Here is a 13189-nt window from a genome sequence, read left to right as displayed (position 1 = left end):
AACCATGCACCTTTTTGTGCTTGATGAGCCACCATAGCCACTGGAAGTAGCCAATCCTCACGGGTAGTCAGAGCTAACAGTAGCAGCCATGAGCTGTGGACAGACGTGGACCAATGTGGAGACTGAATGTCTCAGATGTCCGTATAACGAAACTAATTCTGAATGAGCTGTTCTTGACAGTTAGCATTATTTTCGGAAATTTGTGTCTGTAAAAATAGAATACATATTCTGAAAACACCAACTGCGCGTACGACCTACATGTTTGTTTTCATCAACACCCACCGTCTCTGATTCACCCCGCCCCTGACTTTTCTGTCCAATGCCAGCTCAGTTCGTCACATGCATGCTTCTGTTTGCAAAGTTTGGTCCACTAGCAAAAAGTTCAATGAAAATGCGATCCAACCCAAAAAAAAAAAAAAAAAAAAAAAGTACGCATTCAATCCAAATCAAATAAGCGGACCAAGAACTTTACAGGAGTGAATACACCCTTAAAGTCCCTATGGTGTAAAAGGGGCTAATGTCTGCTTTCAAGCTAGCAAGTGTTTTATCACTGTAGAGGAGCAGAATAGAAATAACTGAGGAGGATTTTTACAGAAAAAAACCCACCAGATTTCCAGGCATAGAAATCACTACATCGGCCTTTTTCATGGATGTAGATGGATATAACATCACCAAACCACCGTCTATCACAGGGGTGTCGAACTCATTTTAGTTCAGCGGCCACATACAGCCTAATATGATCTAAAGTGGGCCGGACCAGTAAAATAACACAAATAATAGGATAAGAACTTATAAATATTGTCAACTCCAAAGTTTTCTCTGTTTTTAAGTGAAAAAAAGTAAAATTCTGTAATGAAAATGTTTACATCTATGAACTGTACTTGAACACAACACGAACAAATATGAACAACCTGAAAATACTGAAGAAAAATAAGTGCAATTTTAACAATATTACGCTTTAATTTATCATTTATACATGTGCGTCACAACTTACAGATCACAGTGGATGTACAAATACACAAAACATTTAGTAACAGTTAGAATATTGTTAAAATTCAACATTTCAGACATTTTTATAAAAGGACAGTCTGTAAATGTAACCATTTTTGTGTAATTTTACTTTTTTTTTCTCTTTTTTTTTTTTTACACTAAAACAAAGAGGATTATTTGCAGTTTTTATTATTTATAGGCTATTATGATAGTATTTTACTGGTCTGATCCATGTTAGATTGAATTGACCTAAAACGATTTTAAGACCACTGATTGTTAATTTCTTCTGTGTAAATTTTGCATTTTACAAATTCATCCCACAGACCGGATTGGACCTTTTGGCGGGCCGGATTTGGCCCCTGGGCCGCACATTTGACACCTGTGATCTATCAGCACAATTTAGACTTTTTATAAACACGTGAGAACACAGTGAATCTTCACGCCGTGTATCCTGTAGACTAGCTAGCTGACATGTAGCATCAGCGCTCATGCTCCTGCTCCTGCTTGTTGACTCTCCACCCTTTTTTTTCCGACATTTCACGCTCACCGAGCATCTCACCGGTAACAGTAACCCTTCAGAGCTGTTGTTGAGGTCTTGATGTGTCTCTTTATTGACGCTCCTGTCCTCTAATCCTGTTCTTCTCTGGCTGTCTTCTTCTCTCCTCTAATTCAGGGCAGAGTTGTTGAGTGAAACTAGTTTCCCTGACTGATCAAGCCCCCGCCTTTTTATCGAGGACTGTCCGACTGTCCGCCCACTGTCTTCCCTTTTGTTTCTCCTGTTACCTTTTTAGAGCCCCAAATTTGGACCTGTTGTAGTTGAATATTTCCCATTTCGAAGTAGGAACAAAGATGCACCGTCTTCTCCTATTTTTTCCCGTACATCTTCTGAGCCTTTTCTGTAAATATGGACTGTTAAAGGACATGCGATCAGACCATGTCTTTAAGAAACGAGACGCCCCGTCAGCCCTTCCACTACTTCCCTTATTGTCCCGTCGGCTGAAAAAACGCTAACAGAGAGTTGAAATATGTGGTTTTTGTTGCGCTGACTTATGATTTCACTTATATCCTATGACCTCTGGGTTTTTCTTTGTCTTTTTTTTTTGTTGTTGTTCATGTAAATGTGTCTTTTTGGGGTTATTTTGTTTCTTTTGTGACTGTACTCTAAACTGAAACATGTCTTTTTTTTCCCTTTTGAATTGCAGACCAAATGTTAAAAGTACCCCACCAGAGAAAAGGGAGCAGTACTTGTAGTTTGGGAGAGTCTTCTGGCCTTACCATGGTTTAGATTCTGTCACCAGACAAAACCCTTCTCACTGAGGAATTCAAAACAGACAAAACACACACCATTAAAGCCAACTTTAACAATTCACGAACCTTGCAAGAACATAAAATTGAACCTACAAAACCATATATGGAGTTTTGACAAAATTGTCTGTTTTGTTGACTTTGGGAGAAACAGTCATTCAGGGTATGTTTTCTATAACATGTTAAAATGCCCAGGTGTATATACCACCAATTCTATTCTCTCTTCTTTTTTTTTTTTTTTTTTTACTACTTATATAATGTTTTACTACAGTGCCTTATAACATGTTTGTGCACATGTATGTTTTTGACGACGGTATCCCATCCACATCTAAGGGATGCGTCTCTGTAATTCCACTGCCACTTTCGTCTATTGTTGGCATTTCATTGGCTTTCTGAAAATGAATGTGAAGCTACTTTACGGTACCGCTTTCGAAACGACAAAAACATACACATACGATGGACCTTCGACGTAATGCCTCATGCCACTGTTTGTCCGAAGCTGTGTGCCTGTTTTCCAAGTAGCCTGGATTGAGGATATACCCAATGCATTTGTTTTATTTCATCACGTGCCATTAAGATTTAAGTGTAAAATGAGTCATATATTGGACTCTAAAGGATGTACTGTACTGTACTGTTCTGCCTGTTGTACTAAGGAACGCCAGTTTGCGATATGTAAACTGTTCAAATGCCCTTCTGATGCCTGCATTTATTTACCATGCCATTCCTTTCTCTAATATTTACCACCTCTATGTTGTGTATCATCTCATTTACACTGTACCCGTCTGTTTCTTTTAGAATAAAGTAAACAGAGACATAAAAATGGATTTGCTTCAGTGCTTTATCAGTCGTTTCCTAACTTTTCGCCCTCGTCTGTTTTTTTTTTTGTTTTGTTTTTTTGCCGACTCCTTGCCTTCACCGCCAACACTCGTTCCTCCCGACCGGCTCAAATACTTCTTCTGCACCCTGTTGTTCAATAATTGCAGACGTGAAATTCCACTTCTGCTCCACTGGGCTGTGGCACATTCTCAAAGGTGAACTCACAAAGTTAACTTACTCAGCCCCTCAGCAGGAACAAACTGAACTTGGGTGGACGTTCAGTTTTCACATTAAGACTTGACACATGTTGGAAAACAGACTTCGACTGGGTAAAAAAATACAGCAGCGCGGGTTTGACAAGAAAACACTGAACTATCAACCGGACATAAAACTCAACTAAAAAGCCTTTCTCTGTGTATCTATACTCATTAGATGCTGATTCTGACCAAAAGTTATAGGTGTTGAGGGTAAAAGCTGATACTTCTTGAAAAGCCGGGGAGTTTCCATGTTTTTCTTTCAAAGGATTAGTGTAAAAAATAAGTTGAAATGATCTGAAAGTTAGAAAAAAATAAGTTGAGACCTTGATGACAGTCAGTATATCTGTTGGTAATTGGATTTTCTTTTCAGAAACATAAAAAAAGCCTTAAAATTCCATTTTAATTCTTCTATTTTAAAATGAAAATTAATTAACCACTAGTTTTTCTTCTTTTTCAGTGTCAAAACAGATAAACCAAATGTTAAAAAAAAAAAAAAAAAAAAAGGTTTATTTCTGTTTTCTTTTTCTAATAACAATATGAATCTTCAAGTTTGTACAAAATCTGGACTTCATAGACATTTGTGGAGGACGCATGTCTACGATGTCCAGATTTCGTACAAACCCATCATTCGTAAGAATCTTTGTGACCTAGGCATTAGCACTCTTTCATTGAAAATGACAACATCCGGTCTCAGAAAATGAAAAACTTTTTGGCCCATTTTTCCATTCCAGTAACTTTCTTTTTTGTTATAAGAAAGAGAAACCGAAAATCAATCTGTTTTTTAAATTTGGTTTATCTTTTTTGACAATGAAAAAGAAAAATGCCTCGAAATTCAATTAACCACTAGTTTTTCTTTTGTTTCTGAATAGAGAATCCAATTACCAAAAGATACACTGACCGACGACTTCATTTATTTGTAGCAGTTTTGCTAATATCTGCTGATTTTTGTTTTTTCTTATACATTGGGAAAGGAAAACAGGCCTACGCAAAGATGCCCTTCAGAATGAACCAAACTCCATTTGACAATAGTTTAAGTATCACAGTAACTGTAAGCTACAGTAACTTATTGCACTTATTATTACATGTTTGATCTAACCCACTGTAGAATTAACCCTTTCATGCATACTGGTCACTCCAGTGGACAGTTCTTCTCCAGCTGTTCTCTTGTATATTCATGCATTTTATTGTTTTAGTTCCATTTCAGCCAACACAGTGGACGCTTATGCATCATCCCATACACTGACATTCAGACCATTACTGTAACTTTGCTGTTCTTGATAAACCTGATCTGCAGCAACATGTTTTAGGGTAAATCAATTGTTAATCGTTAGACTGTATTTATTTATTTATTTGTTTATTTTAACAAAAAGGGTTTTTTTTGCATATTATCTCCATGAAGTGAATAATAACTAGTATTAGAATATGCTAAAATGTGAGAAAACATCCGATTAGCAGTATTCAAAATGTTTTAATTTCTTTGTTTCCATATCACTTTCTGCTATTGGGTTTTATATATACGTTTCTTTGCTTCAAAAATTAAATGCATGGTGTAGCTGAGTGGACATTTTTGGAGCTAGATGGAAAAAAAAAAACTCAATCACTTTGGGGTTTTTTTCATGCCAAGGGAGGAATAAAAATACTCAAGAAAAAAAATCTTGACTAAGGTTCTCATAATTCATGCATGAAAGGGTTAAATGTGTAATATTAAATAAATAAATAAAGATATCTGAGAGTCTATCAAAAGTATGACATAGCATGTGATGAAACTGAATATTTCCAGTATGCTATGATATCCAGATGAAATAGTCTGTTGTCCATGTTTTCAAATATTCCACTGGAGCTTTCTGCATGATGTAATGCAGCCCACAATGCATTGCGGCCATTCCACTACTGGTGCATTCCACAAAAGTGAACAAAGATCTTTAAGTTGCATTCTGTAGCTGGATGAAAGTGATAAACTGTGTGATTTGCTATAATGTATTTTGATACAAATGGTGACTTACAGTAAAAAAAAAAAAAAAAAAAAAAAAAAAAAAGAACAATATCTAATCTAATCTAAGACCCGCCAAACAGTGTTTTCTACTGTTATTATAAGTCTGGTGGTCATGTGACTGTAGCGCCCACACTGTACTGTATCGGTGTACAGGAAATGCTTCTGTTGCGTCAAAGTGTGTGATTCCAAACCACAGACTGGCTATAATTAGTCATATAATTAGTAGACACAGTATAATTAGTAGACACAGTGTAATTAATTGACACAGGAACCATGATGTCACCCACTGAGTTGTGAACTACAGTTTGTGTTTTGGCCATTGCTATGTTGGGTTTTTGGAACCAGAAGTGACCATATTTGGAGCAAAGAGGTGGAAGTACAGTTACTAATCAGCTGTGGATATGGGAGGGGTTGGAGGTGAGCTAATGATGGAATATATTAACCACAACTACAGCTGAATGATCCGGAAAAATGAATAAATGTAAGCTCTAAAAGTCCGATTTAGCAGGTGAGTCACATGTCCCACCCACCTGTCAATCAAAGCCTGACACAGCAGATATTCAAGCTTCTATTTGACCTCAGATCTAATTAATGGATAAGACATTTACAGGTGGAGAACCACAACGCTGACTGGCGCAAATGAGACTGGAACGACTCCTGGAAGAAAATTACTGACACATTTTAAAAGTGAAGGTCAGTGGAAGTGTAAGGGAGTATATTACATTACAACTTTAAGATACTTCTGCACTGACTTCATTTTGGAACTGAGGTCCTTTTCCCTTTTTCCAAACACACTTTTTATATCAGTGTTTTTCAACCTTGGGGTCGCCTGAAATTTGTAGTAATTGATAAAAATAAACATTAAACTTACTAATAAAAAATATATGTTGAGTTTAGGGGTGTAAGAAAATATCGGTTTTGCAATACATCGTGATATTTCATTTCACAATACTGTATCGATATTAAAAAGTACTGTATCGTTATTTTTAGTTATGTATTCAAGTGCAGATATTGTGGAGGTTCATTTTTAGATTTTGTTTTTCTTTTTTGTTTATATTTTATGTATTACTGCTTAACACTGTTTAATTAAATAATGGTAGTTCCTTTGTTGGGATGGCACAAAAATACAGTTCTGATGTTAGTTCTGAACAAATAGAATATGAACATTTGAACAGGATCTGAAACTGTAATGTCTGTAAAACATAATTTAAGTTTTAATACAGGAACATTTTGTGATATAACATTAGATCCTGTTGTGATCAAATAACAATGGGTACGGTTACATGACGTTTTTTAAATCCGATTTATTTTTCCAGAAGAAATTAATTCGCAACTAAAGTATTTTCTCTTCTGTTTACATGGAAATGTTAAACCCGAATAAAGGTTCACATGAGAAACGTTTATTGGGTTCTCGCAGCCCTTCTGTTAGCTTAGCTTAGCATAGTCACTGCATTTCCATGGTCACACGTAGCCAGTTTTTTAAAGGTGATTTGTTGTCTTTTGTCAGCGATTTTGTGAAATCCGATTCTCCCTAATTATTTCTTTAGATCTGCGACTTACTGCACTCATACAATCTGTGGACTGTTGTGTTGACGGAATTTGGAAAATCTTTTTGTTGGAAGGGATGCATGCGCTAAATTAGCTTTGCTTTAGCATTTTAGCTTTGCATTAGTTTTTATTTCCCAAGATTTTATTAGTGCAGTAAGTCACATGACCATGATTTGAGAATCAGTTTGTGATCATATTGACCCCAGCGGACTAAAGGAATGATTAGGGAGAACTGAATTTCACAAAATCACTCATAAAATACTACGAATCACCTATAAAAGCCTAGCAACATCTGACCGTAGGAATGAAGCGATTATGCTAAGCTAGGCTAAGCTAAGCTAACAGAAGGGCTGTAAGAACAAGTCAATCGGTGCACTGCAGTGCAAACTGATTTACCAACTTATCGAACTCATTAGTGCATGACAAATGAATGAATAAAAAAACAGGTGGTGAACTGTTCCTTCAGGGTTTTCCAGGCTGGTAGATCCCATCAGAATAGCCCACTGGAACGGTTTGGGAAGACTAGACTGCAGTGCATATTCTTCCGCCAGCGCAGAATGTGTGTGTCATCGCGACAGGACAAGACAACGAGCATGTGCAGAATGGAAGGAATAAAGTCCAAACGGAATAAAGGGTTTACATGTCCGAGGAATAATTTAGATCGGAATTAAAAGGAGATTAAACCAGTGACTTTATTTGGATTTACATTTATTCCGAACTATTCTTTTTCAACTGGAATAAGGCGTTTACATGGGCGTCTGAAATAGGATCTAACGTTTATTCAGATTAAACCAGGAATAAAAGTTGTCATGGAAACGCACAGAATGAGTTTAGTATTTGTGCAGATTTCTGGTGTAATTCAATTCTTCCAGGAAATAATCTTTTAAAAAAAGAAACAGAACCAATAAAAAATTGCCTTTTTAACAGTATCGTGATAAATAATGATATATCGTATCATGATCCTAGTATTGGGATTTGCATCGTATCGCCAGATTCTTGCCGATACACAGCCCTAGTTGAGTTGACAGAGACAATCCCAATCCATAACAGACATGACAAACTGAGTGTGAAACTGCAGCACTGTGGTTCTGTTTCTCTGTCAAATGTTCATTGTGGTCAGTTTCAGACGCTGCAGCTCTTTCATAATCCATAGTTTCAGTTCTTCTTTGTTCAGTATTAATTGTCAGCCTTGTAAATCACAGCTGGACTGACTGGACAGATCCTGACCAAGGGAAATCTAATTCTCTCTTTGTGCAGCAAGGTTATAATAGTTTTGGATTTTTAATTATAGTTTAGTTTTAATTAGTTTTGACTTTTTTTTCTCTTATTCAGTTAGTTTTAATTAGTTTTTAGAGCAGGTTTGTTAGTTTTTATTAGTTATCGTTTTTTTCTGAATGCTTAGTTTTAGTTTAGTTTAGTTTAGTTTTAGTATTAGTTTTAGTTATTTCATATATTTTATCTTCCTCATCATCCTATTCAAAGAAGTTAGTGAGGCGCGGATATGGGTTACCCTGGACACTGTATTTGGGGGTCGGGTTAGGGCGGCTCATGGACTGAGCAGAGACACAATGTACCGTACAATGTCTAAATTCCCTATAGCAGGTTGAGGTGGGGTGCAATCCATACACAACGTCACTTACGTGAAACAATGCGAAGATGTGCAAAGCATGAGAGGAGATGCACAAAGCAGCCAGCAGTTAAAGCAGATAGAAACATATATAAACCAGCTAACCAGCAGTTAAAGCAGATAGAAACATATATTAACCAGCTAACCAGCAGTTAAAGCAGATAGAAACATATATAAACCAGCTAACCAGCAGTTAAAGCAGATAGAAACATATATAAACCAGCTAACCAGCAGTTAAAGCAGATAGAAACATATATTAACCAGCTAACCAGCAGTTAAAGCAGATAGAAACATATATAAACCAGCTAACCAGCAGTTAAAGCAGATAGAAACATATATAAACCAGCTAACCAGCAGTTAAAGCAGATAGAAACATATATTAACCAGCTAACCAGCAGTTAAAGCAGATAGAAACATATATTAACCAGCTAACCAGCAGTTAAAGCAGATAGGAACCTATTATAAACCAGCTAACCAGCAGTTAAAGCAGACAGAAACATATATAACCAGCTAACCAGCAGTTAAAGCAGATAGAAACATATATAAACCAGCTAACCAGCAGTTAAAGCAGACAGAAACATATATAACCAGCTAACCAGCAGTTAAAGCAGATAGAAACATATATAAACCAGCTAACCAGCAGTTAAAGCAGACAGAAACATATACAAACCACTTATAAACATATCTAACCCAGTTCCTCATCAGTAAACCACACCTTAGCAGATCTCTCATCTCTTAATCATCTCCAGTTCCATTATTAGCCAACTTTGCTTCAGTTCAGTTCAGCTAGCTGTTGCTAGTAACATCAAATGTTTTTTACCATTCTAACAGGTTCCATACCTCTGTAATTGGATTAGTTTTCATCCTCCTCTTTTCTCCTCTTCTAAACTGTGCAGTTCAGGGCTTGGAAGGCCTTTTCATGGTGATAAACTCTCCAGTTTTAACCTGGATGCTAGTCCTGTTTGACTCTGTCCTTTAGCTCTGCTCTGTCTCTGTCACTCACGCGCACACACACGGTACGCCAAAAAAAAAAAAAAAAAAAAAAAAAAACGACCCATGTATCACTACAGTCAATCCCAGACAGGACTGTGTTGCTTTGTCCCAGCTTTAGTCTGTATGTTCCAGGTAGAGTGGGGACCAGAAGACGACTGGAAACCACCAGTGACCAGACATGACAGACTGTGAAGTGTCCTATGGTGTCACCAGCTCAAACTGCTGGAGCCAAATAAATTAATTTCATATCAATCCGACATTGACAAAGACGAAAACGAAGGGAATTGTATCCATAATTTTTATACGTTTAAGTTAGTTTTGTAAGCTCACAATACAGTTTCAGTTAGTTATCGTTTTTTTTCTTTTAATTAGAGTTTTTATTTATTTCAGTTAACGAAAATGTTATTTCAATTTTAGTTTTCGTCATTTCGTTCGTTTTCGTTAACGATAATAACCTTGTTGTGCAGTAATCTACACCTGGATTTACTGCCTCTGTCCATAATAATATACATTATATAGACTAAATGTCATCAAAAATTAACGTTTATTTGCAACATAGTATAGCAAACTATTTTAGTTTTAGCAAAAAAAAAACAAACAAAAAAAAAATTTAAAATTTCTTCGCTTTCAATGTCTGGGGTCACCAGAAATCTGTGATGTTAAAATGGGGTTACAAGCCAAAACAACTGTTCTACATGTATGACAATATGATGAATAAACCTATGATACACTGTAAAACAACACACTTATTTAGAAAAGACAGTGTTCTTACTCCTACTGATGCAGCTAGAGTCCACTGTCTGCTCCACTTTTACGTAAAACCCTTCATAAATAGCTTAGTGGCTTCTTTTAGGTCAGTTAGAGTAATGTGCTGAGTAGTTCTACATATGCACCAAGTATCTGCCTCTAATAGAACTAAAATGCATTAATTCTGCTGCCACCTGGTGTACAAAAAATGACATCAGTGGTACTATTTTATTTTATTTTTTTTTTGCATCCTTCACATACATATGAAACCCTATTATGATTATCATTTGTGGTAGCCTCCGTTACCATGGTAATGGTACATGACACTTGGAGTAATAAACATATTCTATAGATCCATGTGACTAGAAAAACATCAGCTAAAAGCTCAATCAAACCAAATAACAAGCACTTAAACCCATAAAGACCCAAACAACTACTGTCAACCAAAGCCATCTACTGTAAGACCTGTTGATCCACTAATTCTATTAATCCATGTAAATAATTGATGTAAAATATAGTTTATTATCTTTTCATGGTCATCAGATATGGCCCATTTGGATGTTCAGAGTCTCTATAGTTACCACGGAAACACCGTCATCTTCTACAACATTGATTCACCAGTAAAACCCATGGAATTGGATCAAACACAGTGGATAAAATGAACAAAAGTGAAGAAAAAAATGATAAATAATGTGAAAAAATAAGCAAAAAATAGAGTAAAACAAAGTAAAACAAGCAACAAAATGAACAAAAACATTTAAAGGAATGAATAAAGAGGAATAACAAAAAATAATAAAACAAAATAGTAAGTAAAAACAAAATCAGCCACTAACTGAACAAAATTGAAATCTGAAAAAAAAAAAAAGGGGCAAGAAAATGTTGAAAAATAAACAAAATAATCAAACAATTGAACAAAAATGAAGGAAAATTAATTAAATAGCCAACAAATGAAACAGTACAGCCAAAGGAATGAATCAAATGAACCAAAAAATGAATAAATAATCAGCAACAAGAACAAAATAAGCCACAAACTGAACAAAATTGAAGAAAAATGTTCAAATAATTATTGTAAAATACAGTTATTCATCTTCTCATGGTCATCAGATATGACCCATTTGGACGTTCAGAGGCTCGGTAGTTACCATGGAAACACCATCATCTTCTACAACATTGATTCACCAGTAAAACCCATGGAGTTGGATCAATGACAGTGGAGAAAATGAACAAAAGTAAAGAAAAAATGTTAAATAATGTGAAAAAATTAGCGAAAAAACAGTAAAATAAAGTAAAATAAGCAACAAAATGAACAAAAATAGCCAAAGTCATGAATAAAGAGGAATAACAACAAATAATAAACCAACAAAATAATATACAATAACAAAAAAAGCGACAAAGTGAACAAAATTGAAAAGAAAAGAAATAGGCAAGAAAATGTTGAAAAATAAACAAAATAAACAATTGAACAAAAATTAAGGGAAATTAATTAAGTAGCAAACAAATGAAGTAGTACAGCCAAAGGAATCAATAAAATGAACTAAAATAATAATAATAATAATAATAATAATAATAATAATAATAAGCAACAAGAACAAAATAAGCCACAAACTGAACAAAATTGAAGAAAAATGTTCAAATAATTAATGTAAAATACAGTTCTTCATCTTTTCATGGTCATCAGATATGACCCATTTGGACGTTCAGAGACTCCGTAGTTACCGTGGAAACACCATCATCTTCTACAACAATGATTCACCAGTAAAACCCATGGAGTTGGATCAATGACAGTGGATGGACACTGAGTTTATGTTCAATTAATGATATTTTTTTGCAGGAAAAAGTCCCTTTTTCTTCAGTTTTCTCTGTTTTGGATATAAAAACCCTCAACTTTAATCAGAGCTTTTATAGACATCCACATAATCAGTGAATTAAATGTAGAAAAATACCAGATTTTCACAGAAAAAAAAAAAAACATAAAATACAGAAGATAATGTTACAGTAAATGGTGATAAATCAATTAAGGAAGGTTAATAATAGAGGAAAAATTCATTTGGGAAAGTAACCCTGGGTCTTTATGGGTTAAATGGACAAATATCTAAAACAAGTTAACTGTGTATGTCATGAATAATTTAACAAAACAGACCAATGTGACCAACTTTGTAGCATTAACCCTTTCATGCATGAGTAATGCGAACCTTAATCAAGATTTTTTTTTTCCCCAGAGTGTTTTTATTCCTCTTAAGGCATGAAAAAAAAATTTTTTTAAATTATAAAACCTATTTTTCATGGAGTTACAAAAATATCCACTCAGCTAAAGAAGCAAAGAAACTTTATTAGAAAATTTACTGATATACTGTGTGAAAACTATGAAATAAAAACATGTTTAATGCTGCTGATCTGATGTTTTCTCACATTTTAACATGCCTGCATGGAGATAATGTGCAAAAAAAAAAAAACAAAAAAAAAAACAGTTAATTGCAGTCCAATAACAAATAGCATTTTGTTTTACATTTAACCCCTTCTTGCATGAATTATGAGAACATTTATCAAGATTTTTTTTCCTGAATGTATTTATTCCTCTTTAGGCATGAAAAAAATAAATAAATACTGTGATTGATTTTTTTTTTATGAACCTTTTTTTCAAGGAGTTATAAAAATGTCCACTCAGCTGGACACCATGTGTTTAATGTTAGAGGCAAAGAAACCTGTATTTACTGATATACTGTGTGAAAACTATGAAATCTTGTTGTTGTTTTTTTTTTTTTAAATAGAGATAATATGCAAAGAAAAAAAACCTCAAAAACCTTGTGTTTAAAGCAAAACAAAACAGTTAATTACAGCATTTATAGTGATTTTTTTATCTACTCAAGCATGCTAGTGCAGATCAGGTTTATCTAAAACAGCAAAGTTACAGTA

The 13189-nt window shown here is 34.8% G+C and overlaps 1 protein-coding gene across 6 annotated transcripts in view; it reads left to right on the top strand.

Moving 5' to 3' along the window:
• Positions 1-2745, top strand: part of cldn19 (claudin 19) — a 44110-nt gene extending 41365 nt beyond the window's left edge. For 2 of the 6 annotated variants that reach the window (XM_030134677.1, XM_030134675.1), the window contains exon 6: positions 2193-2745. Coding sequence is in view for 2 of the 6 variants with exons in the window: in XM_030134673.1 (XP_029990533.1) it covers positions 2193-2241 (49 nt within the window). In the remaining 4 variants the exon portion in view is untranslated. The other 4 variants (XM_030134679.1, XM_030134676.1, XM_030134673.1 and 1 more) reach the window with 3 other exon arrangements.
• Positions 2746-13189: the final 10444 nt, after the last annotated feature.

The sequence above is a fragment of the Sphaeramia orbicularis genome, chromosome 5, assembly GCF_902148855.1.
Source record: "Sphaeramia orbicularis chromosome 5, fSphaOr1.1, whole genome shotgun sequence".
Classification (NCBI taxonomy): Eukaryota; Metazoa; Chordata; class Actinopteri; order Kurtiformes; family Apogonidae; genus Sphaeramia; species Sphaeramia orbicularis.
Note: the sequence above shows the minus strand (reverse complement) of the source record. Positions and strands in the feature narration are given on the sequence as shown.